At 48.3% G+C, this 22703-nt stretch overlaps 2 protein-coding genes across 2 annotated transcripts; both read left to right on the top strand.

The window, feature by feature from the left end:
• Positions 1 to 7344: 7344 nt before the first annotated feature.
• Positions 7345 to 10002, top strand: LOC306945460 (T-cell surface glycoprotein CD8 alpha chain-like; the record flags this gene model as incomplete). Its single annotated transcript, XM_079534182.1, has 4 exons — positions 7345 to 7390; positions 7968 to 8336; positions 8991 to 9083; positions 9734 to 10002. The coding sequence occupies 4 exons, from the start codon at positions 7345 to 7347 to the stop codon at positions 10000 to 10002; spliced, it is 777 nt and encodes a 258-aa protein (XP_079390308.1).
• Positions 10003 to 20080: 10078 nt separating this feature from the next.
• On the top strand, positions 20081 to 21768 carry LOC306945459 (uncharacterized protein; the record flags this gene model as incomplete). Its single annotated transcript, XM_079534181.1, has 4 exons — positions 20081 to 20126; positions 20499 to 20867; positions 21409 to 21480; positions 21638 to 21768. The coding sequence occupies 4 exons, from the start codon at positions 20081 to 20083 to the stop codon at positions 21766 to 21768; spliced, it is 618 nt and encodes a 205-aa protein (XP_079390307.1).
• Positions 21769 to 22703: the final 935 nt, after the last annotated feature.

Below are 22703 nucleotides of genomic sequence, written 5' to 3'. Positions count from 1 at the left end.
AACTCAGCCCTTTGATGAGCATTCACCATGGGCTCCCTTTGCATGGGAAAACCTGCAGCTCAGCTGTGTGCAATCACAGGAGAGGACAGGCAGCAGCAGCCCAGGGCTCCGCACCTCCTTCTGAAACGCAGCTTTGTGCACTTCACCAAAGGAAACTATGAACAAAATCTGATAATGCCTCATCTCCTCAGTGGGGGGTTTTTGGGCAGTGAGCTTCAGAGATCTGAGCGGGTTTCACAAATGCAAGAACTGGTGGAAAAATCACCCCCCTCTCATTGACTTCTTCCAGAGCGTATGTAAGAAAGAAACAGGACCACTGATGAAAAGCAGCTTTCACATCTGAGAAAATGAGCCCCCAAAAGTGTTCTTTTTGTTGTTGTTCTTAACTTGAAAGAAACAACAGTTGAGGTCAGGGATGCTGCATTGCAGAGCGAGCGGGAAAGGCGTGTTTGTGGTGAAACCCCAAGGAAAAACACGTGTGTGTGACTGCTGAAGGCAGCGAGCAGAAAGGCCTTGTGGTCACAGTGTCACCCAGTGATGTCCTCCAGGTGGTGCTCCCCCATTTCTTCCTCACTTCACAAGTCCTCCCAGAAACTCTCCAGCCTTCTGCTCCCCCCTCCATGCATGGAAGCAGGCTCACAGCAGGCAGAGCTGCTGAATGCCCACTTATACGTGCAGTTATATACATATTATTTCATACATCTTGACAGTTATATATATCTTGAAAGATATTTGTAGAAAAAAACCCCACTCTGCTCCTGCATTATGTTTCCCTGTAGCTCTTCTGCACTATTTGCCCTCCAACACTCCTGCCATGAACAAATCCCAGGCACCAGCACTGCAGACCCACACGGCACAGCTGCAGGAACACGAAAATCACTCCCAGGCAGCCCAAGCACTTCCCTGGACTTTACAACACTTCATTCAGTACACTAGAAATGCTGAGGCTGCACAGAAATAGATCTGAGCAGCAGTGGAAAAGCCATTGCAGAAATACACACCTTCCCTCTGGACAGTTTGTTTTCAGTTGGCTCACTCATCACTGATGTTCCAGGATCGTTGTGCTGTAACTTAGAAATGCCTCTCTTTGGATGCACACTCAGTTTCCTGGGCAAACCATGCCCTGCTGGCACTCCAGGGAGAGCGGCCCAGGAAGCAATAGTGGGTCCCATCCCACTGTACAGAGCCCAGGCTGTCACCCCAAGGAGATGCTCTCCTGGTCCCCAGCCCCATGTCCCTGCCCTCCACCATTACTGGGCTCACAAACCAAGGCAGTTGGCCGGATCCAACACCTTTTTTTTTTTTTTGACATCCACTGGGTCAACAGGCTACAGGGTTTTACAGCTGAACCTGTGTATGCATCTCCTTTATAGGGAATGTATACACACTCAGAAAATGGGTTCATTCTCCACGCAGTGGTGACCGCATGGAAGAGATGGACCCTGTCCTTCTTCTGTGGTTAGGAGGACAGTGATGCTGGGAGGGCCATGCAGTGCTGCAGGTTCATCCCTGGGGATAAGTGCCCCTGTGAGATCAACAGCTAAGTAAGTTTCATCTGCTCTGCATTAAACAATGAAATAATTGGAAAATGAATAGTGTTTCAGAGGAAATGGATGTGGAGTTTTGTAGCAAATGGCTTCTTTGAAGTGACACACTGTAATGAGAGCATATATTTAAGAACATGAAAAAGGTTTGATTCAGAGCACATTCAGGTACATCCAGAGCACTGTTCTGTCTTCAAACAGATGGCTAAGGAATAATGACAGGACAGTCATCCCCTTAGTATTCCAGCCTTTTTCACTCAAAATGATTTCCTGAGCCTGGTGCCATCTATGGAGTAACTCACAGCAGATCTCTTTGCCAAGTGCTTGTCCAGGCTCAGAACTCTTCAGCAAGGATATCTGTGGGTGTGGATGACTTCTGTAGATTTAATCCTGACCATCAGCAGCTTCATCTGCTGCCCCTTACCTTCTGTATTGATGGGAAGAGGCAGTGGATACTCAAGCCCCTTCCACACCCTCCTGCCGGTCACAAATCTGGAGGCCTCAAGTGAATACTCATTTAGACCATGTATTTTCAAGCTAACAAGCCTTAGCCTGCATATTCCAAATCCATCTCAGACAGACAATCCTCCTTTTTGCCCTTTTCTGAACTTTTTTTACTCCTACTTCTTCAAGTCTCCTCTTTGAGGCAGCGTGAGATCATCCCAGAGCATTCAAATACGTTTGGTGCATTGGAAGATGGATGGGACTGACCATGGATTGGATCACTGGAGCATACGATGTCATCACTGGGTTCCCTCTGGTAGAAAGATTCACAGAATCATAGAATCACCAAGGTTGGAAAAGACCTCCAACATCATCCAATCCGACCACCCACCTACCACCAGTATTTCCCCAGTAAACCACATCCCTCAGTACAACATCCAAACATCTTTGGACATCTCCAGGGATGGTGACTCCACCACCTCCCTGGGCAGCCTGTGCCAGTGCCTGATCACACTTTTCTAGAAGAAATTTTTCCTAACATCCAACCTGCATCTCCCTTGGTGCAACTGGAAGCCTTCCTACCTGCTAACATCTAATCTGCTTCTAATTTCCAAGTAAATTTGCTGCTGAGTGTTGAGTTGATGTTTACCAGTCTTAACCCAGATTTTCTCTCCTGAGTGGCCATGTTTGGCGCCTTGTCTTACGGCAAAGCCAGGACTGACTTTGCTTAAACATATCACTTCACTTTCGTCTATTCTGAATTTCACCTGCCCCTTTATCACCCAGTGTCTGATAGATCATAGATCCTTTTACAGTTCTGTATTTACAAGGCATAAATGTAAGTAAATTAATTGCACGAAAGTAACATTTGCAGGTTATGTCCTAAACATGAATTGTTAGATGACAAGTAAAGTCCAACACTCACAAGCACAGGGCAGCAATTCTAGGGGACCCAGTATGGAAAGCAGCAGTCAAACATTCCTCTTCAGAGCAGTGGTGGGCACCAGGCTGCTAAAAGTGAAACCTAGCACTGAATTTAGTTTTTTTGTTGATGACAAAGGGGTGCATTAAGGCAGCCTCTTTTGAATAAGATATCCTGTTTGAGGGTTGTGTTCACAGCTTTCATTCTACAGTGAGGGTTGTTGGTTTTTTTGTTGTTGCTGTTGTTGGGTTTTTTTTTTTTTGTTTCAAGTTAATGCAAAATCTAGAAGAAATAACAAGGCAACCAACACAACAAAACAGATGAAGCAAAGCCATAGGTTTCCATACAGCCAGCACTGTTGGCAGGAAAGATGGAGAATCAGAATTGGGTCCAATTCCATCCCCTGAACCGTAACCAACCACAGAAATTGAAGTTCCCTCCTAAGATGTTACCACTGAGGATGCATAGCAGTACCCTGCCCTGGGAAAATTACCTTCCACTACACGGATGGCCCCAGAAACCCTCTGGGCAATCTCCAGCTGGCTTTCCTTGTCCAAAGCTTTTAGGGAGGGCTGTGTGCTTCCTTGAGGCACACTGACAAGATGTGACAGGACTCTGAATTAATGGAGGTGGGAGTAGGGCTGTGGGGAAAACACCACGGCTATAAGAACCCAACAGAAACCTGGCTGTGGGAATGGGGAGCTGCAACAGAAGATGAGAAGTGTAAATGTGCCCATATCACCAATTAAAGACTGGAACTGCACTTCAGACAAAAATGGATGCATTGGAACAATGTACATCATCATCGTTTTCCTGAGGAAGGCCCATAGGCAGTGCTGGAAGACACACAGCCTTGAGATTCAGTGCAGAACTACAGAAAGTCTCTGCAGTGTGCAGGAGATCAGAGCTGCAGAACAACACACTGTTTGCTCCTGCCTGCAGCTGTAACTGTGCTGGAGGAGTGAGTTGTCACCGGCTCCCAAAAGGTGGCAGCATTGGTGCTGATTTACTGACGGGCTGCACTTCCCTGTAAGGCATCCAGAGATGAGGTGCACAAAGCCTGTGCAAAGCAACCTGCCCGTGCAAGACTATCTTCTTGCACGAAGCAAACCTTTGACGTTTGGCCCTGCTATCAAACCCTCAGCCCAGGTATCAACAAGCAATATGTGTGGCGATATCGGACCTGCTGATTGGGTTATAGGGCAGCACCATGGGAGGATGAGCACGCGGGAGCAGTTGTGGTTTGCAAACTGTATTTTAAGGCACGTGAGGTTTATAGTAGGAATATCCAGCGTGTCGTGTGGGTGCTGTACTGGAAACATGCAGTGGAAAGATGTGTGAGTGGTGTGTGAGAGCTGCAATTGAGATTTTCCAAAGCCCTTCAGAGCTGCAGCTCTGCAAAGAAAACGGGGCAGCAAGTTGCTCAGAAACCACAAACTCCATTTCACACTGGAAAAACTGTATGATGGAGTCTGGTTGGTTTTGGACCCCTCGATTTGAAACAAAACCTTGTGATTTGAGATTACAGCTTGAAACCTTCATTAAAATTACAGTTCCTCCTTACTAAAGAGATCAGATATTCTTATGTCAACAGCAGGAAGCGTCAGCAGTGCTGCAATCAGCACAGCCACGCGTCACACGCGCTCACCACAAGCCGATCGCTTGCAGGACCAAGCTCAGCGTAAGCAAGCAGTGCTGCGTCGCTGCTCAGCAGAAGGCACACAGGCGTCCTCCTCCAGCACCGCACTGATCCCACCAGCAGCACACACAGCTGCCCGGATGCAGCGCCGCCGTTTGGCTGCTCCTCCTGTGCTGCCCACCAGCACTGCACACCTCCCGCGGCCTGACATGTGCTCCTGCCCCACACTGCTGTGACACAGCCAGACCGCGGGCACAGCGCTGACCCGAAGAAGCCGGGCAGCTCCGTGCTGCCGTGCAAAAGGCACCGCTGTGCTGGACAGCTGAGCCTTCCATGGATCACCAATAAAACACATCAGTACTCAGATCTGATGTCCCAGAGTCCTTCTATTTTCCAATATCTTCCCCGCCGTAATTTTTCTCTCTTTCTGCAAGTTGTTTGTTTTCATTGAGAATTTCCATGAGGGCAGGGAGACCCAACATGCTTTCCATCTCTGCATGCCCAGACAGCATTTCTTTATTCTCCCACATCATTGGCCACACATCTCAGCTTCCACTCCCTGTGTAAGTCCTTCTTATCCCTCAGTTTGCTCTTGTGCTGTCAGAAAGGCATCCTTAAAGGGCTGCCAGTTCTGCTACACTCCTTTGTCTGTAAGGACAGCTTCTCAGGGGATCACAGGCAGCAAATCCTTGAACAACCTGGATCCTTGAGATCCTCAAGATCACAAACTCCACCTGACCATGGTCTCTGCAGCCCAGAGTGCATCCAATCTTAACCTCTTTAATGAGATCCTCTGAGCTGGTGGGGAACAGGTCCAGGAACATTACACCTCTGGTCAGTTTGTCTAATACCTGGACCAGCAGGCTATCTTCAGCACAGGATTGCTTGCAGCTCACTGTGTTGCTTTCTCGTAGAACATCTAGGTGCTTGAAATCCCCCATCAAGATGAGAATGTGCCATTGTGACAATTCCTCCAACCAAAACAAGAAGGTCTCATCTACAGACTCCCCTGAACACATGGCCTGTAGTAGACCCTGACCACAAGATGTCCTTTGTTGCTTTGGAATGACTCATAGAAAAGATATCCCTACTAAGAAAGGCAGTAAGTCTTCCTGGCCTTTCCTGTACTCCACTTGTAGAGGTTCATCTAACACATCTCTAATGACGACATGTTGTAATTAGGCAACCATGCTCCATGGCAGGATGAGAATCCAGTCCCAAGAAACATTCAGCCTAATGCATTTGCCAACAGGTTCCCTTCCAATCTGTAGTGAACCACTACAATGAGGAATTTTACTGCTTTGGTCGTAATGCTGGTGTAAGGCAGAAGCAGCTCAGTGCAGCACCTCACAAAACATGGGACAGCTTCAGCCATCCACACAGCATGGCCATAGGTTCACCTCCTGCCCCACGTTCCTCCAGCAGGCAGTGAAGTCATGCACTCCTCAAAGCTCCTGATCCCACTGCAAAGGCAGAATGGATTCCAGTTAGGCTGAGAAGAATATACTTACAGCAGACACGAACAGCATAACTTAGGTGTCACGACGGGAGATGGACAGAGGTCTTAAGGCCAACTGTTCACATTTCCTTAGTGGGATTCCAAGACATGGATTCTTGTAATGTTATTTAATGGATGGGTGAATCAAATTTTCTCATTATATTGTAAAAAAAAAGAGGCTGCTCTAATTTTTGCTGACATCACAAGTCTTAACACACCAAAAAAAGCCTAGGATAACAGATTCTAGGAGGTTTCACAGCAGCTTTCCTTACTCACCCAAATGCTTTCAGGCCCAATGAAATGAGCCCAGCCATAACCAGACAATTTTGGCCCAATTTCTCACCAAACAGCACTTCCATCAGACAGCAGTGCCTGGATTCTGGCATCCAGGAACAGGGGACACATTTGCGAAAGAGGAATACAGCAACACGTCTCAAATAGCAGTAGAGCCAATTAGCCAGTAGAAGACACAAATAATACCAGCCCAGGGAAACTGTTGGTACTGTGTGTGCAAAGCTGTAGCACTTACCAACGTGTGAGTGGTCACCTGAGGCAGCATCAAAGGCAATGAATGTTGACACTTATATTAGTCAGGGTGGAGGTCCTGGTGGTTGTAAAATAAAGCCACAAAAAGTCTGCTTCGAAAAAAAAAGTAAAAATTTGCATGCCACTGGGACATGTGGCTTTTTGGATGGGTTTCACATCACAGACCTGCCTTGCACAAAGCAGCATTTGCAGAACAATTGCAAAGAAGAACAGGGCTGGAGAAGTCAGCTACATGTCGGCAATACGTGGACTCAGAAATCAAAACTGCATATGAATACATGCTGTAAAACATTCCCACTTCTTGTTTGCTCTGTAAGAAAACAGCATGCCTTGACATCCACACCGGACCACAGATGCATGAGCAAGTGAAGGTGGCAGAGCCTTGGTCAAGAAATGTAGCCTGGGGCCGGACTCCACATCATGGAACTTGTCCCATTTTGTGTAGGCGTGGATGTTTGTGAGTGCTCCAAATGGCTGAGAGAAAGTAGTCCAGAATGGATGACTTAATTTCAAGAAGAACTGTTGCCAGTCTGAATGTCACAGCTGCGAAATCCATTAAAAACAGTGTTACGAGAGAACAAAGCCCGAGTTCTGGATCTCTAATGGAGTTCTTCAGAAATCTTTCTTTACTGAACCTTGGACCTTCACAGCAGAGGGTCCTGATGACATCACATCCTCTCCTATAACTTACGCTGCCTCCAACGTTCAGTGAGAAACATCACCCGCGCTCCGCTGCACCGCCCCGAGGACCATGGCCGGGTCTCCTGCACTGCTCCTCCTGCTCAGCCTGGGGCTCTGTGAGTATGGAAGTGGGCTTACGGGGCACCTGTGCTGGGAGGAAGGAGGACAATGGGTGAAGGCATTCCCCTTGCAGCACAGCCAAGAAACTGGGCAAAATGGACTATGGGAAAAGAAAGGGCAAAGCCATAGGACTGAATTCAGGGGTGCTCAGTGACTGCACAGGGAAGCAGGAGAGGTGGGACAGCAGTGCAATAAGCAGCAGGAACAGAGCCTGTTCAGACAGGTGTTGCTGGAGGGGATGGGGAAGGGGAGAGAGGGGGATTAAGCAGCTGTTAGAGGGGAATCACCTGGCAAAGAAGCAGGGAAATGGCAGCAGCCCCGAGCAGGCAGCTGAAGGGCTGTTCTGAAGGGCAGCATCCATCTCGAGAGCCTGGTGCTCACAATGCTGAGTCCACAGGGATTCCAGCACAGCACCCAAGCGTGCTGGATGCCGATGCCCTCTCTCCACATCCACCTCACAGCCCAGCTGCCTGCCTGCCACGCACCGCACCAGCGGGAAAGAGCCCTGCCCAAAGGCCCCGGGAGCTCTTCCTGAGCAGCACCTGAGGGGACATGGCCGACTTCTGCCCACAGGCTGCACCGGTGCCCAGGGACAGAGGAACAGGATGGAGGCCAGGTTCCTCAACAGGAATTTGAAGCACCCCCAGCAGGGACAGCGGCTGGAGCTGAAGTGCAGGCCTTATGACAAGGACAGCGGTGTCTCCTGGATTCGACAGGACATGGATGGGAAACTTCACTTCATCGTCTACATTTCTGTGCTTTCCCGGACCAGCTACCCAGGGAGCAAGACAACATCTCTGCGCTATGAGGCATCATTGACAGGCTACACCTACAGGCTGGTGGTGAAGAACTTCACAGCGCAGGATGAAGGGACCTATTTCTGCACCAGCAACATCAACCAGGTGCTGCACTTCAGCTCTGGACAACCCGCCCTCTTCCCAGGTCAGCAGCAGCTTCACCCACCTCGCTTACACCCACCTCCCCTGCCCCTGCCTTCTCCATCCGCCCATCGCCCACACTCCCCATGTCCCTGCTTCTTTGCCAAGCTGTCTCATCACACACGCACTGCTCCTCCTCAGAGAGGCTCCCTGCCCACCAGCTCCGATCACGGTACGGCCCTGCCCAGACACACAGGTGGTTGAGCAGTCCAGCAGCTCCTCCCGATCCCATCAGTACCTCAGAGGGATGAGAAAAGGGTGGGAACGTTCACTTTATCGTCTCCAGTAACTCTCCATACAAAACAATCTCTCATGAGAATAAGTGCCTCTGAGGGATGGGAGTTACCAAGTGCACAGAAACCCCAGCCTTCGTGACCTCACATGGACCTCTAGGTCCCAACAGCCTGAATACACTTACAGCAACTCAAAAAGAAACTCAGAAATCCCCACGTCTTTCAGGACAATTTTTATAACAGAAATAACAAAGAGCTCACACATGCTGAGGGTCTGATAAGAAATTAGGCGCCTGTTTCCAGAGCTGGTCACCATTCAAATGTGGTTTTCCTTCTGCTGGTCATGTTGTGGCATGGATAGGAGGCTCTTCAGCTTTACCTCCCTGCCCTTCATCAGCTTTACCTCCCTTATTTCTTCTTTTCAGTCGCAACAACAGCAGCATGCACCACACACACAGCCACCACCCAGAGCAGCCAGGTCACCAAGAAGGACATCTCCTGGAACAGCCAAGATGCAGGTAACCCAGCTGCAAGGTGGCATGGGCTCTGCCAGCAGTGCTGAATTGCTTGGAACAGCATGAATTCAAGGCTGTGTTGACTGCAAGCGTTTTGAAATCTCAGTAGAAGAGAAAATCTAATCTTTCTCAGAGAGCTGCCAATGAGGGGATGAAACCACCTAAAGAGCTCAGAATTTCTGAAGGTGCTGGAAAGAATTTCTGAGCCCACAGCCCTCAGGTTTCCTGGCTGGGCAGCTCAGCAATGCAAGCAGACCTCACATCACAGTGTCAGGGCATCGCAGCTCAAAATGGGCCCTACAGAGCTCCTGCAGTGCTGGCCACTGGGTCATCTATGGCCTGGCAAGACTGGGAGAAGACTCTTTTGCTGTATCTCACTGCATTCATCCATTTTTCTGTCCACTCACAACAGCAGCAGAACACATCACACCCACAGCCACCAACCAGAGCAGCCAGGTCACCACGAAAGACAACTCGCAACAGGGCCCGCATGCAGGTAACCCAGCTTTGTGGAGGCAGGGGCTCTGTCAGCAGTGCTGCTTTGATCAGAAGAGGCCAAATTAAAGTCTATGCTGACTACAGGCATTTCAAGACACAGGGAGATGTCTGCTGCTGGGCATTTACTCTTACCTCTCTCTCCTTTGACCCTACAGGAACAAGTAATGAGAACACACCAAGATTCTACTGTAAAAAGGTCATGTGGATTAACCTGACTGTCACCTCCCTCCTGCTCCTCACTGCCATCACCATCACCATCACGCACTGCCAAAGTAAGTCGCACCCTGGCACCCTGCAGAGGTTCCTGCAGCCTCACACCACAGAGCACAGCCCGCTCCCCCAGGGGAATGGGCTCTCTGCCAACTGCCCTCACGCAGCCATTGCGTATCCAGGACACAGGGAATGCAGTAGGACATCCTTTTAAAATCCTTTTCCAAATTTTCCTCAGCTTCAGGATTAGCTTCAGAAATATTTATCACATTCTTCAGTGTCAGACAAGAAGTTATAAACACAGACTGCACTGGCTATGCCATCCTGAATCTGGTGTAAGTACCAGAACACGAATTTTACTGTACTATTTATTTTTGCCTTTCTACCTTCTTTGCCTTCTTTGGATTACCAATCAAGATCCATTAGAAGCATTAATTTCTGCAGTAGGAAGAAGAAGGACACATTTTTACATCACACCTCAGTTTTCTGCTGAAATTCCTGGCTCAACATTGCGATCAGCTGAATGCACCCTGAGGTAGTGATAGAGATGCCACAACAGGGAAGGGTATGGTTCAGGGGGATGGATATGGAGCTGCTCTAAGGCAGCTTAGAGCCACCAGAGCAGCACAGGGCCTTGCAGAGACTCTCCCAAAAGGCTGAACTAGGAATGGTCGAGTCACAACATTTTCCATTTCCAACTTCCAATAGAAAAAAAGATTGTGGTTTGAGACAAAATCGTTAAACCTTCATTGGAGATTTTAATTCCACTTTCCTAACGAGGTCAGATGTTCCCATGCTAAGAGCAGGAAGGGTCAGCAGTGCTGCAATCAGCACAGCCACGCGTCACACGCGCTCACCACAAGCCGATCGCTTGCAGGACCAAGCTCAGCGTAAGCAAGCAGCGCTGCATCACTGCTCAGCAGAAGGCACACAGGCGTCCTCCTCCAGCACCGCACTGATCCCACCAGCAGCACACACAGCTGCCCGGATGCAGCGCCGCCGTTTGGCTGCTCCTCCTGTGCTGCCCACCAGCACTGCACACCTCCCGCGGCCTGACATGTGCTCCTGCCCCACACTGCTGTGACACAGCCAGACTGCGGGCACAGCGCTGACCCGAAGAAGCCGGGCAGCTCCGTGCCGCCGTGCAAAAGGCACCGCTGTGCTGGGCAGCTGAGCCTTCCATGGATCACCAATAAACCAAGCATATCAGTACTCAGCTCTGATGCCCCATTCTGTCAATTCCAAAGTCTTCCCTACAAGCTGGATGTAACTTTTAAATATTTCAATGTCCAGTTTAGTTTAATTCATTATTGCAATAGAGGGCAGAGAGACTCATATTGAAACATGCTATGCCACTAATGTTGGCAAAACCAAAATTCCATGTTGAAGTCCCACTCCAAGTCATGTTGGAAGAAATGAGTGTCTGACTTGGGTCCATGACAGAAACTCTCTCCTACCTTCTGCAACTCAGATCTGCTGAGCAGGCACAGAGAAAAGTCATCCATGCTGCTGATCTACATTGCCTCCACAGGTGAAGGTTTTGGAGTAAATCTTCACCTGGAGGTCCTGCTTCTGTCTGAAGCTTTTCAGAATAAAGTAATTGCCATCGGGACAGTCTTACTTGTTCTTATTTGTTACTAGGACTAGAAGGACTGGCTTCAAGTTGTGCTAGGGAAGATTCAGATTAGCCGTTAGGAAATACTGCTTCCCCAAGAGAGTGGACAGGCTGCTCGGGGAGGTGGCGGAGTCACTAAAACTGGAGGCGTTCAAGAAAGGTTCAGATGTTGTATTGAGGGATGTAGGTTAATGGGAATATTGGTGATAATGGAACGGTTGAATTGGATGATCCTCGAGCTCTCCTCCAACCTTGGGAAATCTTATGATTTTACAGAACGGAGAAATTGCTTTGTGCTAAGAGATACAAACACAGAACCCAGGAAATGAAGATCCCTGCCCCAGCTAATTTGCTACTTAGGAGATGAAAGATGGAGACTCAGGAGTACAGTGGCTTCATCTGTTCACACACAGGTGTCTCCACTAGAGCTAAACTTGCCTGGGTCCCTCTCTGGCCAGTGGAGTGTTTTGTTTGCCTTCTCAGAAGGGATGCATGACAGCCCCATACTGCTCTACTGCTCTCTCTCCACTGACAACATGCTTTCATCTTGCCTTAAAGTCAAATATTCACTGATAAATTCTTACAGGGAGCAGAAAGAAGCGATTCCCCCAAAAGCAGCCCTTATGACTCAGCAATATTGCCCTCATCCTGCATGGCACTCACAGTAGAACACATCAGAAGAGGCAGGGGCGGGATGTATCTTTGGTGTAGGAGTGACTCACAAAGATATACAACAAATCAAAATCTGAATATGAAGAGGAAAAGGAGTGCTCTGAACAGTGACACGGCACCCAGATTCTGAGCACATCACAGGAAGCGGTGAGCTCATGTGGAAAAAACACCATTGGTGAGCCACAGGAACACTTGTGCACTTGGGAGACAAATATCTGAGTTCCTGTTTGGTATCTGGGATTGACCCACAGTGAAATAATGCTGTCAGTAGGGCAGAGGAGGGAAGTAAGAAGTCCCTACGAAGAAAGGCAAGCTCTCTTCCTGGCTTACCCTGTTCTCCACTTGTAGAGGTTCTCCTAACACATCTCTGAACACGCGATGCTGTGGGTGGGCTACTGTGTTCCATGGCAGGGTGAGAATCCAGTCCCAAGATACATTAAACCTAATGCTTCCATCTACAGGTCCCCGTCCTGTGCAACCACACTGAACCACTAAAAAGAGAAATGTTACTATTTGGTCACAGTGCTGGTGAAAGGCAGAAGCAGCTGAATGCAGCACCTCACAAAACATGGTACTGCTTCAGTCATCCGCAAGGCATGCCCACAGCTTCAGCTCCTGCCCCACGTTCCTCCATCAGGTGGTAAAACCGGGCTCTCCCAAAGCTCCTGATCTCATTGCAAAGGCAGCGTGAATTCTGCTTAGCTTGAGGAGAATAAACTGACACCAGGAGGAGCCCACACAAGCAGCGTAGCTCAGATGTCTCAATGGCAGATGGACTGTTCACATTTCCTTGATGGGATTTCAAGCCATACATGCTCGCAGTGGTATTTGATGGATCCAACAGATTCTCTGATTATTTTGTTAAGCTCTGCTCCAGCTCATGCAGATGTCACAAGGCTCACAGCCTCGTACCACCACAAGCCTCTCAGAGCTCAGCAGGCTTCACTCTGGCTTTCCTCACTCACCAAAGTGCTGCGAGGCCCACAGAAATGAGACCTCACTGAGAATTGCAGGCTCAGCCATCCAACCAGATCCAACCAGGTGCGTTAGTTACACAAAAACAAGGCCACATAGCTGACCAGTTTTATCATTCTTTTTGCTTCTATTTTTAACATTCTAATAAAAGCATTAAAAATCAAATTGATTTCTTATTTATACGTTAAGGATATATCACAGAATCACAGAATGGCCAGGGTTCGAAGGGACCTCAAGGATCATGAATCTCCAACCCCCTGCCACATGCAAGGCAAACAACCTCTGCATTTAATACCAGAATAAGCTACCCAGGGCCATGTCCACTCTGGCCTTGAACACCTCCAGGGATGGGGCATCCACAACTTCTCTGGGCAGCTGTTCCAGCACCTCACCACTCTCTCTGTAAAGAACTTCCCCCTGATATCCAACCTAAATCTCCCCTCCCTCAACTTCAAACCATTTCCCCTTGTCCTGCAGTTATCAACTCTTTCAAAGAGTCGGCTCCCCTCCTATTTATAGGCTCCCTTAGGTACTGAAAGGCTGCAATCAGGTCACCCCACAGCCTTCTTTTCTCCAGGCTGAACAAGCCCAGCTCCCTCAGCCTGTCTCCATAGGGGAGGTGCTCCAGTCCCCTGATAATCTTCATGGCTCTCCTCTGGACCCTCTCCAACAGCTCCCTGTCTTTGTTGTACTGGGGGCTCCAGACCTGGACACAGTACTCCAGATGGGGCCTCACAAGAGCAGAGTAGAGGGGGACAATCACCTCCTGCCCCTGCTGGCCACCCCAATAAATATAGTCTATTGAGAAAACACTGCTCTGAAAGTAACACCATCTGTTTTATTCAGCTGGTCCATATGTTAAGAGGCAGATGGTGGTGGTATGGCAGTAGAAGCAGAACCTTCCCACCAGTTTTCCATCATGTTTTGTTGCCACGTGACAGACAGCAGCAGAGGGGCAGTCTGACAAAACAGCGTCCAACCCAGAAATGAGCACTGAAGTCATCTGTGCAGAATAAATGGCACCCACTGACATTCGTTGATGTTTGTTGCATGTTTCTGGAGACCAAACAGTGGCTGTGACCACAGTGAGGCTCTGGGAGGAGCATTTCAGCAGCAGCAACAGAGACAGCGGTCACCAGGGCTGGTGCCTAACACTGCTCCTCATCACTCAATGCAGCCCAGACATGACGAATTATTGCACACCCATGGAGTCACAGAAAAACTTCACATAAGTGAAAAGGAAGAAAAAATAACAAACAAACAGGATAACCAGGAACTACCCAAAGAAGAAGCAAATAATGCCAGGATAGTGAAACAGTCGCTAATTCATGTGCAAAGCTGCAGGAAGTCCAAACCACTACCAACGTGTGAGTGGTCAACTAGAGACAGCAGCAAGGGCCCCAAATGTAGAAGCACACAAGGGTTATTTGGCAGGACGGAAGTGCTTGTGGTTGGAGAAGAAAGTCACAAGACGTAAAAATATAAAAGTAAAAAATAATCTGCATGGCACTGGGGCATAAGGCTTTCTTGATGGCTATCACAGCAGAGACCTCCTGACTGCAGCTTCTGCAAAGAAATTACAAGGAACAATTACAGAGAACAACAAACATACAGAATTCAGCCATGTGTTCACGACGCATGGACTCTGAGATGAAAAATGCAAATGAGATGAAAAATGGATCAAAGTCTAAATGGAACAGAAAAAATAAAAATAGAAAAAATAAAATAAAATCTCTGACCCAAAATACAACTTGCAGTCCATGTCCATCGAAGGGGACTTGCCCTGGTTTCCTGTAGCTCTGCTTATGATGCAAGCAACCAAAAAATCTAGGAGACAGCAGTAGGTGGTGACAGAACAGACTTCAAGAAGGACCACTGAAGGCCTGAATCTCAGCTGAAGACATTGCAGCAAAACCCTGGAGGCACCGTTAAAAACATTGCTATAATGATAAAGGAGACCAAGTTCTGGATCACAACTGAAGTGCTGCAGAGATCCTTCCTCACTGTTTCACCTCAGAGGCTGAACACAGAATCTGCACAAAAGGGTGCAGGCATTTGGCTGAACCTTCTCTGCCTACACCTCAATCACTCCCAAAACTCAGCTCTCATAACCCAGCCTCCTTCTCACTTCTGAAGTATTCCTCATTAAGTGCATCTAATTCTTAACATTCTCAGTGTGTTCTTTAGATTCATTCACAGTTCTCATAGGGGCAGAGGAACTGAACAGGACTGAATGCTACAGCCATGTAGTTAACTGAATGGTCTGGGGCAGTCGCCAGGGTCGACAGGGGCCCCTGGGCCCCTGGGAAACCATGGCAACAAATGACCTGAAGATAAGAGAGAAGTACAGGTTAGACCAAATAAGGAGGAAACAGGACATGCCACATGTCCATTGGTCAGAGACAAGGGTAGTAGCCCTAAGGCATGGGGAAAGTTTTAAGAAGGGTGTGCTCCTTGCAATTAACGCCATTTTGCCGCTCACCGTATTGGTGTCATGAGAAGCGTGCGAAACTGACCGGGGCTGTCGGAACACTTTCACAAGGAGACTTCAATCAGGGTCGCCGAAACAAAGGCGACACAGCCAACACCAAGAATGTTTAAAATTAAACAACTCCCATCTGTATTCAAATATATTTGTCTTTTGGTGTAGGGATCCCTGGTGAGAAATCTCTCCCAGCTTTTCCAACTGAATTCCCCTCTGCAAAGAACGAGATCATTCATCTCAAACTCACAACCTCCTGAGCCCAGTCCAAAACATGTCACAATCTCCCATCCCTCCAGGATTTTGTATGCGCTCTCCACAGCTATACATTATTGATTAATGTAAACAAATAAAAAACAATTTCACCACAGTCTTTACTAGTAATATATTGTGATGCGTCTGTTATAAAGGCCAGGAAGAATCTCCAAACCTGAGAGCTCATCTCTCCTTTCCAGCTCTCTCAGTTGCACTATCAGTGCTGCTGATGTTCACTCCTCGGCAGGTAGCACTCAGCACAACTTCGTGTAGGTGGATCTGAAACATCACAGTTGACCCTTGGCTGACCTCAGTTACCCCACTCTAACTGGCTTCACAGCAGCTTTCCTTACTCACCCGAATGCTTTCAGGCCCAATGAAATGAGCCCAGCCATAACCAGACAATTTTGGCCCAATTTCTCACCAAACAGCACTTCCATCAGACAGCCAGGATTCTGGCATCAGGAACAGGGGGCACAATTGCAAAAGAGAAAAACAACAACACGTCAGAAATAACCGCAGAGCCAGGAAATAACACCAGAAGACACAAATAACACCAGCCCAGGGAAACTGTCACTACTGTATGTGCAAAGCTGCAGGAAGCCCAGCACTTACCAATGTGTGAGTGGTCACCTGCAGGCAGCAGCAAGGGCCCTCAGCATTGAGGCATATAAGGTGGGGTTTTTTGGTTTTTTTTTTTTTTGTTTTTTTTTGGCAGGGTGGAAGTCCCTGTGGCTGTAGAACAAAAACACAAGAATATAATTAAAGAAAATAAGTCTGCATGAGTCTGGGACATGGGGCTGTAGTGATGGCTACCACATCACAGACCTCCTGCCCTGCACACAGCAGGTTCCGCACAGAAAGTATAAAGAAGAAATGTGGAGAACAGCTGAGCTGAAGCACTCAGCTACATGGCAGCAGTGCATGGACCATGAGATGAGAAGTACACGTGGACCATTTCGTAAATATAATAGAATAAGATATACTAAAATAAAATCCACTGCATAAAATACAACTCGCAGTCCACAACAATGGCACAGGACTTCTCCTTGTTATCTGCAAATGTGGACATAATGAGAATGCACCAAAAGGCTCAGACAGCAATTTATGGTGGCTGATTTCAAGCATGAAATTGCCAATGTCAGAGTCTCAAATGTAGTCATCACAGCAAACACCATTTGGCATCACCAAAAACAACTCTATTCTGATAAACAAGCTCAAGTTCTAGATCAACAACTGAAGTGCTACAGAAATCATTCTATTCTGAATGCCAGTTCTTCACAGCAGAGGGTCCTGATGACATCACATCCTCTCCTATAAGTTACATAAGCTGCCTCCAAAGTGCAGTGAGAAACATCACCCGCGCTCCGCTGCACCGCCCCGAGGACCATGGCCGGGTCTCCTGCACTGCTCCTCCTGCTCAGCCTAGAGCTCTGTAAGTATGGAAGCGGGAAGGACGCAATTCAGGGCTGCTCAGTGACTGCGGAGGAAAGCGGGAGCAGTGGGACTGCAGTGCAATACACAGCAGGAACAGAGCCTGTTCAGACAGGTGTTGCTGGAGGGGATGGGGAAAGGAAAGAGGGGGCATGTAGCAGTTGTTAGTAAAGAAAAAACTCTGGAGAAGCTGGGAAATGGCAGCAGCCCCGAGCAGGCAGCTGAAGGGCTGTTCTGAAGGGCAGCATCCATCTCAAGAGCCGGCAGCCTGCCAGCCACGCATCGCACTGGCTGGGAAGACCCCTGTCCAAAGGCCCCGGGAGCTCTTCCTGAGCAGCACCTGAGCGGACATGGCTGATTTCTTCCCACAGGCTGCAATTACTGGCTGAAAATACAAACAGACAGGAAATCACAAACTCCGTTGACTCTGCCATCCTGATATCACCATCTTGGGGTTGAAATTTCCTGAATTCACAACATTACTTAAACATTTATTTTGGCCTTTTCACACTGGTCAGGATTACCAGTGAAGATCCGTTAGCTGCATTAATTTCCCCAGCATGCAGCACTAATGCTGAAGGACAGATTGTTACACAACAACTGCATTTGCTGATAAATTTCTGGCTCAACGTTCTAGTACACTGGAAGAAATCGACAGTAGTGACAGAGAAACAAAATGGGCAGGTTGATTCTGAAGGGTTTAAGTCACCTTACAGCCAACAAAGTGCCTTTCACAGACTGCCTAAAAGAGGCACACGGTATTTCATTTTACTGTTTTCAAACTTCAACTGCAAATGCAAGATAGTGATTGAAGAGTAAATTCAGAAATCTTCATTAATAATTTTAATTCGTCCTTGCTAAATTGGTCAGATGTTCCCATGCTAAGAGCAGGAAGGGTCAGCAGTGCTGCAATCAGCACAGCCACGCGTCACACGCGCTCACCACAAGCCGATCGCTTGCAGGACCAAGCTCAGCGTAAGCAAGCAGTGCTGCGTCGCTGCTCAGCAGAAGGCACACAGGCGTCCTCCTCCAGCACCGCACTGATCCCACCAGCAGCACACACAGCTGCCCTGATGCAGCGCCGCCGTTTGGCTGATCCTGCTCAGGATCACACCCTCAGTCACACCCAAAACTCAGCTCTCATACCCCACCTCCCACTTCTGAAGTACTCCCGATTAAAACCAACTAATTCTTAACGCTCTCAGTGTGTTCTTTGGATTCACTCGCAGTTTTCTCATAGGGGCAGATGGACTGAGCATTCTACAATCAACACCAATAATGTTTTAAATAAAAGAAATTGACTCCCAGCTGTTTTCAAATACATATGGTTGTCTGAGCAGGGATCCCTGGTGAGAAATCTCTCCCAGCTTTTCCAACTGAATTCCCCTCTGCAAAGAACGAGATCATTCATCTCAAACTCACGACCTCCTGAGCCCAGTCCAAAACATGTCACAATCTCCCATCCCTCCAGGATTTTGTATATCTTCTCCACAGCTATACATCATTGATTAATTGTTTAATGAAAATAAATTTAATAAAAATCAATTTCACCACAGCTTTACTAATAGTAATATACTGTGATGCATCTGTTACAAAGGGCAGGAAGAACCTCCAAACCTGAGAGCTCATCTCCCTTTCCCAGCTCTCTCAGTTGCACTATCAGTGCTGCTGATGGTCACTGCTCGGCAGGTAGCACTCAGCACAACTTTGTGTAGGTGAATCTGAAACATCACAGTTGACCCTTGGCTGATCTTAGTTACCCCACTCTAACTGACTTCACAGCAGCTTTCCTTACTCACCCAAATGCCTACAGGCCCAATGAAATGAGCCCAGCCATAACCAAACGATTTTGGCCCAATTTCTCACCAAACAGCACTTCCATCAGACAGTGGGGCCAGGATTCTGGCATCAGGAACAGGGGGAACATTTGCAAAACAGAAACACAACAACACATCAGAAATAACCAGAGAGCCAGGAAATAACAACAGAAGACACAAATAACAGCAGCCCAGGGAAACTGTCACTGTTGTATGTGCAAAGCTGCAGGAAGCCCAGCACTTACCAATGTGTGAGTGGTCACCTGCAGGCAGCAGCAAGGGCCCTCAGTGCTGAGGACCTTTCTGGGCTTTTTTGGCAGGGTGGAAGTTCCTGTGGTTGTAGAACAAAAACACAAGAATATAATTAAAGAAAATAAGTCTGCATGAGTCAGGGACACGGGGCTGTAGTGATGGCTACCACATCACAGACCTCCTGCCCTGCACACAGCGGGTTCTGCATAGAAAGTATGAAGAAGAAATGTGGAGAACAGCTGAGCTGAAGCACTCAGCTACATGGCAGCAATGCATGGACCATGAGATGAGAAGTGCACACGGATCGATCTGAAAATAGAATAATAGAATAAAGTATACTTAATAAAGTATACTAAATAAGGTATAGAATAAAGTATGCTGAAATGAAAGCTAATGCCAAAAAATAGCATTGCAGCCCATGCCAATGGCAGGGTATTCGTCGTTGTTATCTGCAAATATCGACATGATGATTGTGCCCCAAATGGCTGAGAGACAGCAGTTGGTGGCAGCTTATTTGATTCTAAGCATGAACATTGTCAATGTCTGAATCACAACTGAAGACACTGCAGCAAAATTCCTGAGGAACACCTAAAAACAGCCCTGTAATGATGAACCAGCCCAAGTACTATGTCAACAACTGAAGTGCTGCAGAAATCATTCTATTCTGAATGCCAGCTCTTCACAGCAGAGGGTCCTGATGACATCACATCCTCTCCTATAAGTTACATAAGCTGCCTCCAAAGTGCAGTGAGAAACATCACCCGCGCTCCGCTGCACCGCCCCGAGGACCATGGCCGGGTCTCCTGCACTGCTCCTCCTGCTCAGCCTGGGGCTCTGTGAGTATGGAAGCGGGAAGGACAGAATTCAGGGCTGCTCAGTGACTGCGCAGGGAAGCGGGAGCGGTGGGACTGCAGCGAGATAAGCAGCAGGAACAGAGCCTGTTCAGACAGGTGTTGCTGGAGAGGATGGGGAAGGGGAGAGAGGGGGCATGTAGCAGTTGTTAGTAAAGAAAAAACTCTGGAGAAGTTGGGAAATTGGCAGCAACCCTGAGAAGGCAGCTGAAGGGCTGTTCTGAAGGGCAGCATCCATCTCAAGAGCCGGCAGCCTGCCAGCCACGCATCGCACTGGCTGGGAAGACCCCTGTCCAAAGGCCCCGGGAGCTCTTCCTGAGCAGCACCTGAGCGGACATGGCTGATTTCTTCCCACAGGCTGCACCGGTGCCCAGGGGCAGCGGGATGCAGTAGTGGTCAGGTTCCCCAACAGGAGGAACATACAGCCCCAGGAGGGACAGCGGCTAGAGTTGGACTGCTGGAGAAACACAACGTCCTATAGAGTAACCTGGATCCGCCTGGATAAGGATGGGAACCTTCACTTCATTGTCTCTAATTTCTTTTCAAACACCACCGCATTTTATGGGGGTGAGAGAACATCCCTGAGCTTTGAGGCATCATGGAGAGAGAAAACCTCTAGGCTGGTGGTGAAGTCCTTCAGGGAAGAAGACGAGGGAATCTATTTCTGCATCAACTACATCAACCAGGTGCTGCACTTCAGCTCTGGACAACCCGCCTTCTTCCCAGGTCAGCAGCAGCTTCACCCACCTCGCTTACACCCACCTCCCCTGCCCCTGCCTTCTCCATCCGCCCATCGCCCACACTCCCCATGTCCCTGCTTCTTTGCCAAGCCGTCTCATCACACACGCACTGCTCCTCCTCAGAGAGGCTGCCTGCCCACCAGCTCTGCTCTGACGGATGACAGTTACAAAGTCCACAGCCACCTCCTTCCTCTCCTCACATAATCCTGAATGTCCTGACAGCCTCCCTACGTTTACAGCACCTCAAACAGTCACTCACTGGTGAGGTGGAGGTTGGAGTGTGGAAAGAAAAGTTTCCCAGGTCTCTCAAAACATTGTTCCTGATAAGAAAGATCTCTGAGTGTGCTGCTGAGGAATTAGGAACCCTAGGCCTTCTCTTTCCATCCTTGGGCATTGTTACAGTGCAACACTTTTCAAAATGGGTCCTACAAATCCCCTGTGTTGCCTGTGTACTGGAGGGATGGCAGAAGGCAGATTTATTGCATATTGCTGAATTCATCCATTTCTCCTTACTGTCACAACAACAGCAGCACCCACTGCCAACACCCAGAGCAGCCAGGTCAACACGAATGACAACTTGCAACAGGGCCCGCATGCAGGTAACCCAGCAGAGGGGATGCAGGGGCTCTGCCAGCAGTGCTGCTTTGGGTATAAGAGGCCAAATTAAAGTCTGTGCTGGCTACAAGCATTTCAGGATGCAGGCAGATGTCAGCAGCTAGGCCTTTCCTCTTTCCTCTCTCTCCTTTCTTCCTGAAGGAGCAAGCAATGAGAACATGCCGAGTTTCTACTGCAAAGTAGTCTTGTGGGTGAACCTGGCTTGTGCCTGCTTCCTGCTCCTCACTGCCATCAGCATCACCATCACGCACTGTAGAGGGAGTTGCCAGTGAAAGTAAGTGCCAGTGAAGATCCATGAGCTGCATTAATATCTGCAGCATGCAGCACTAATGCTGAAGGAGAGATTGTTACACAACAACTGCATTCACTGCTAAATTTTTGGCTCAACGTTGTAATTCACCAAAAGCAGTTTACAATAATGGCAGAGAAGCATAAAGGGGAAGAGTATTATAAAGGCAGGTCAATCCTGAAGGTATCTAAGTGAGCTTATAAGCACCACAATGCCTTTAAAAAGCTCTGCTTTTATTTACAACTGGGTATTTCTCTTCATTGTTGTCAAACCTCAATTTCAAAGGCAAGATTGTGATTGAAGAGAAAATTCAGAAATCTTCATTGATGCTTCGGATTCCTCCTTGCTAAACAGATCAGATGTTCTCATGTCAACAGCAGGAAGGGTCAGCAGTGCTGCAATCAGCACAGCCACGCGTCACACGCGCTCACCACAAGCCGATCGCTTGCAGGACCAAGCTCAGCGTAAGCAAGCAGTGCTGCGTCGCTGCTCAGCAGAAGGCACACAGGCGTCCTCCTCCAGCACCGCACTGATCCCACCAGCAGCACACACAGCTGCCCTGATGCAGCGCCGCCGTTTGGCTGATCCTGCTCAGCCTACGCCTCGATCACATCCAAAACTCAGCTCCCACACCCCAACCTCCCTCCCACTTCTGAAGTACTCCCGATTAAAACCAACTGATTTTTAACGCTCTCAGTGTGTTCTTTGGATTCACTCGCAGTTTTCTCATAGGGGCAGATGGACTGAGCATTCTACAATCAACACCAATAATGTTTAAAATAAAATAAATTGACTCCCAGCTATATTCAAATACATATGGTTGTCTGAGCAAGGATCCCTGGTGAGAAATCTCTCCCAGCTTTTCCAACTGAATTCCCCTCTGCAAAGAACGAGATCATTCATCTCAAACTCACGACT

This window comes from Tetrao urogallus (genome assembly GCF_951394365.1).
Source record: "Tetrao urogallus genome assembly, chromosome: 4".
NCBI lineage: Eukaryota > Metazoa > Chordata > Aves > Galliformes > Phasianidae > Tetrao > Tetrao urogallus.
The sequence above is the reverse complement of the archived record's forward strand: the minus strand, read 5'-3'. Positions and strand labels throughout refer to the sequence as shown.